Here is a 4,854-nt window from a genome sequence, read left to right on the forward strand (position 1 = left end):
GAAAAGACACAAGATGGAGAGAATAGGCTAGTCGGTGAGGTGAAAAAGCATCAAAGAAGTGACAAAAGGTAAAGAAAAATGGCATAGAAAAAAAAGTACAAAAACTACGGTGATTTCACCGTAAGAAAAATAACCTATCCTCTTCAAGGAGGATACCATGGCTCTGATACCATGTTAGAAAAAGGGAGAGAGAGCAATAGAAAAAATGTTTGTGAGTATTCAAGGAGGATACCATGGCTCTGATACCATGTTAGAAACAAGAGACTAGACTGGAGAAAGGATTTGTATATTATTGAGTGTATTCAAGTTGTCTATTCAAGTTGTCTAGAATGATACAATATAAAAGGGTATTTATAAGTACTAAGAGAATCGTAATAATAAAAACGTAATCTCCTATAATAAATATTCAGATATACTAAATAATGCCAATTGATCCTAATTATATTCTAACACTGAGAAATGCCTGCTTTGCCTCTCTCATTTACCCCTTCCGGAGATGATTGGAGTGATGCTGGCCGGAACCTTTTACGAACAGACCTCGGTGCGAGAGTTTGCTGTTGCAAGTTCAAAGGCCCTTGGCTCTTTGATAAAGTGGCAATCTGGAAAGAGAATTAGACTTTTACCTGACCCTGAGTTCCTTTTTTTTTTTAACATTGATTGATGGAGATCCGAATCCAGTTTCTTTATTCATTTGCTTGGTATGATTCATTATGGGCTCGTGATCCTGTTGGCCTAATTTCTTTTTTTCCTTCCTTATAACAGTGGTCCATTCCTCCTTATTGTCAATATTTTCATCATCTCCATGACCTACGTGAATAATGTGATTTGCATGCAGGAGATTCTCTTCCATAGATGGTAAGATATCTTCCTCATGATTACGCCCATGATTTTCGCCAAATTCAAAAACCTTTTCAATTTGAAAATTTGGAGGGTTAGGTACCACCGATGATGGTGGAAAAGATCTTCTTTGGAGGCCTCCCTTGTGCTAACCCCTGCTCTTGCGGAACCACCTTCGATGCCGCTACTTTCCCTTGGTGCTTGCAATCTTTTGTGCCATGGCCAAAGCATGAGCAACTCTCACAAATCAAATGGAGACTCTGATACTCAACCTCATATTCATAGCCATCAACTAAGAGTTTCTTAATCACCGGGAGTTCGAGATTGATTTGAACCCAGGATCGTGCATATTTGCCTCGTTCTGCTGATTTTGTGGCAAGATCAACTTTGATCAGGACTCTTATAGCAGTTGCAATGCGCAACATCGCCTCCTCCTAGTAGCACCAGATCAGAAGACCGACAATGCAGATCCACACCATTATTGATCCAAAGGAAGGTTCGCATGGTCGAATATCTTGGGTCCATGGCTTAACAGGAAGATAGTGCCCAACAATCATTCACAGACCGTCGAAAAGCACCTTATTTCTGTCTTCTAAAAGATCAAATTTCACCATAAAATACTTAAAACCTACATCTAAAAGATCATATCCTCCCTTGAACCTTCACACCAATCTGAACTTATGAGACAAGGCAGTATAACCGAAATATTTGTCCAACACTTAAATTGAGTTTAATAACTTTAATTTACATAGAATGAACATAAAAATCGAACATACATTTAAATAGTTTGATTTTAGAACATCCATATAATATTACATTCAATTCTATTTGTTTAGGTGAATTATCCATAAATTTATTATATAATAATATACAAAAATAATTTCTCTAACTATAAAAGAATATCAAAATAATTGTCTCATTATTTTGTTGTCTAGTTTGGAGTATAGTGGTAGGAACAAAATGCAGGCGGCTAGTGAACCCTAGTTTCTTTGTCTTGTCGGTGCTCATCTCTGTTTTCAACATCTTCCTCCTTCTTCCTTCTTATTCTTCATTGTCCCCAATCATGTGCCCCTAATCTTTCCAATTCCGATCACACAGCTAAAACACTCGGGCCTCCTCTCAGGTTAGCTCTTTTCCTCCTCCCTCTTTATCCTTCTCTTCATTTCGTTTTAGTTTCAAAGAATTCTTTAAATCTGATTTTATTTCGGTCAATTTCGGTGTAACGAATCTAATGAAGGCAAAGTGTTGTAAAATTAGGGTTTGCATTGCATGCAGAAATGTTGGGGAAAGGGAACACGAAGGGGGATGGTGGATCGAAGTCGGTAGCAAAAATACTTGCAAAATGGAAAGAGTACAACGCACAGCTTGATTCAAGCAGCGACGCCGATAAACCGATTCGGAAGGTTCCGGCGAAGGGGTCGAAGAAGGGGTGTATGAAGGGAAAAGGGGGACCTGAGAATTCGCGGTGTAACTACCGGGGAGTGAGGCAGAGAACTTGGGGAAAATGGGTTGCCGAAATTCGAGAGCCAAACAGAGGCAGCAGGCTTTGGCTTGGAACTTTCCCGACCGCCATTGGTGCTGCCCTTGCCTATGACGAAGCTGCCCGCGCTATGTACGGTTCTTGTGCCCGCCTCAACTTCCCCAACGTCTCTGTCTCCAGTTTCTCCCACCATTCTTCTTCTCCACCTGAAAACCACCACGATGATGATGTCATCTCGTTATCCTTAAGTGTAAAGCATGAGGCTGTGGAGGCTGAATCTGGGGGTAGTAACTCCCCTCCTTCTTCCTCCTGATGTGTATGTACATTTTGTTCATGGCTATATAGAACTCTTAGCCGGTTCTAGTTTGTAATGATTTAGATTTAGACGGAAGGAGACTTGGAACTTGCTTGGAAAGTGTTCGTTTTTCTTCAGCTTTTGGGCTAATGCACCACACTGGACATCCTAGTCCAGTTTTGACTTACAATTGTCATATATAGTTTACTTGGAAGTAGTGGAAAATGCTGTGCATTCTACTAGAATTGTGTTAGAACACTGCATGTGCCAATGTGGTTTGTTAATCTTGCTTCCGTTGCTCATGTTAATATCTATGTCTAGTACACTGGATTTTCTATCCATGGTGGTGGTTGGGTTATAAATTGGTTATACAGATCGAATAGTATTGAGTTTTCATTACTCAAGAGTGTGGATGAGAAACAATACAACAACATCCTTTGAGAACATAATATGTGAATATTTACGCCCTACTACTGTCATTAGCCTGATGCTTTATTACATTTCACCGCAAATTGTGTGTTATTAGACGTTTTTTGACAGTGTCGATGAATGAATTTTAATTCTTACATTACTGATCAATTAAGATGTTTATCTGTAGAATGTCACTTGGAGTCTTGGTGTAGAAAACATAGGTTATCACTCAGCAAATTACATTTTGTAAGTTTATTTCTTTACTTAACCTCCAGGATATGATTACTTTGCAAGCTTCAAAGATAGAGGAAAGATTATAAAAAAGTGTATAGTACTTGGTACATATTTCATGCGTTAGTTATTTATTCGTTTTTAATGCCTTGAGGACTTGAGGTGTATTTTAATGGTACAATAAAGTATATTTCCTTTTCTTAACTTTTGGGTCTAATCCCTTTTCTTGGGGAATTTTGTTTTAGTTTTTGGGTCAATGGTCAAAAATCATATATACTAGAAAAGGTGGTAATGATTTTGGGTGAGCGTATGCTATCCAGATAACTTTGGGCCTTAATAAGAGTTTGTTAGGCCTACGTTTGTCTCTCTGTATGAGATTTAAATCCTCTGACCAGGTGACAAAAAACTTAAATTGCATATAGGAGCTTAATTGCCCTTTGTGATGAGTATATATTGCTGTTTATTGTGTTGGTAACCCGGACCAAAATAATACTAAAAATTGACTATTTTGATTATTTTGTCCAAAATAATGATAATAATCTTTAGAATGTATGATTTAAAATTTAAACTATGTCGAGCTTACTTGAAAGGAGTATTCTCGTCCACGTTACATATTCAAACTGAAGACACATAATAGGATATCTAAACCCGATGTGACAATCAATAATGAGTCAATGACTATGATTGTTGTTTAAGAAGAGAGATATATACACTCAAATATATCTGTTTTAAATTAAGCTAAGATTCTGAGGCTTGCATTGCAAATTGCGCACCAAACGCATAATCAGTTCATCACCGCGGATCAACAATTGCGAACATACGAAGCGTATTAAGCTAACGTGAAAAAAAAAAATAGAACTCTACTTCACACACTATTGCATTAGCATTTATCAACGTAAATGGAAGAATAAGGGAAAAATAAAAATTAAATTAAATTATCTGAAGAGCCTTAAAATGAGAGAATCAGAAATCAAATCTTGTATCAGCTGCAGATTTCGAATAAGCCTTGTTCTTACTCAACCGAAACATCCTCTCGTCTCTCTTCTGAATCACACTCGCGTTCATAATCGGTAACTAGTAAGGTTTCATGTGATTAATCGTAATGAATGGAATACAATACTTACCATTCCACGTTTCTTGGTGACTGCTTGTGCTTCGGTTCAAGGGTGTCGGAAGAGTACCCGTATGGATTGTGCGTTACAGCCACACCAGGATTCACCTGTGTTGATTTGCTTGAAATATGTCTATGTATGTTCCTATGGCTCCAGAGTAACATCTTCCACCAGAGTCTCTTACTTCCAGAAGGAAGAACTTGGCTTGAGGAATGCCTTCTCAACATAACTCTATTAGCACTGCAATGAGTCATCACAGACCTGGGCCTTTCAAGATTAGTAGCCACTTTACCTGCTGTAAGTTAAGTTCCTGTAAATTCTCGAAAGATTGCGACTTTGAATTTGGGAATTGATGAATTGTATTACCAAGAACATCCCTTCTTTCCAGGTTTGAGCATGAACGAGTGAGTTTGGGGGAATCTCAGAAGGCTGCAAATTATTTCACCATTTCACCGATAGGCTTGAATTTGGGCTTGGACAGGATAATG

The 4,854-nt window shown here is 38.2% G+C and overlaps 1 protein-coding gene across 3 annotated transcripts; it reads left to right on the forward strand.

The window, feature by feature from the left end:
• LOC107613759 (putative dehydration-responsive element-binding protein 2H) lies at positions 1,747 to 3,011 on the forward strand. 3 transcript variants are annotated; one of them, XM_016315892.2, is made up of 2 exons: positions 1,747 to 1,960; positions 2,113 to 3,011. In XM_016315892.2, exon 2 carries the CDS (start codon positions 2,115 to 2,117, stop codon positions 2,628 to 2,630), a length of 516 nt encoding a protein of 171 aa, XP_016171378.1. In that variant the 5' UTR covers positions 1,747 to 1,960; positions 2,113 to 2,114; the 3' UTR covers positions 2,631 to 3,011. The 3 variants fall into 3 exon arrangements, with proteins under 3 accessions (XP_016171378.1, XP_020964446.1, XP_016171377.1); XM_021108787.1 differs by having other exon boundaries at positions 1,751 to 1,960; positions 2,075 to 3,011; XM_016315891.2 differs by having other exon boundaries at positions 1,754 to 1,960; positions 2,095 to 3,011.

Source organism: Arachis ipaensis, chromosome B08 (genome assembly GCF_000816755.2).
Source record: "Arachis ipaensis cultivar K30076 chromosome B08, Araip1.1, whole genome shotgun sequence".
NCBI classification, from domain to species: domain Eukaryota; kingdom Viridiplantae; phylum Streptophyta; class Magnoliopsida; order Fabales; family Fabaceae; genus Arachis; species Arachis ipaensis.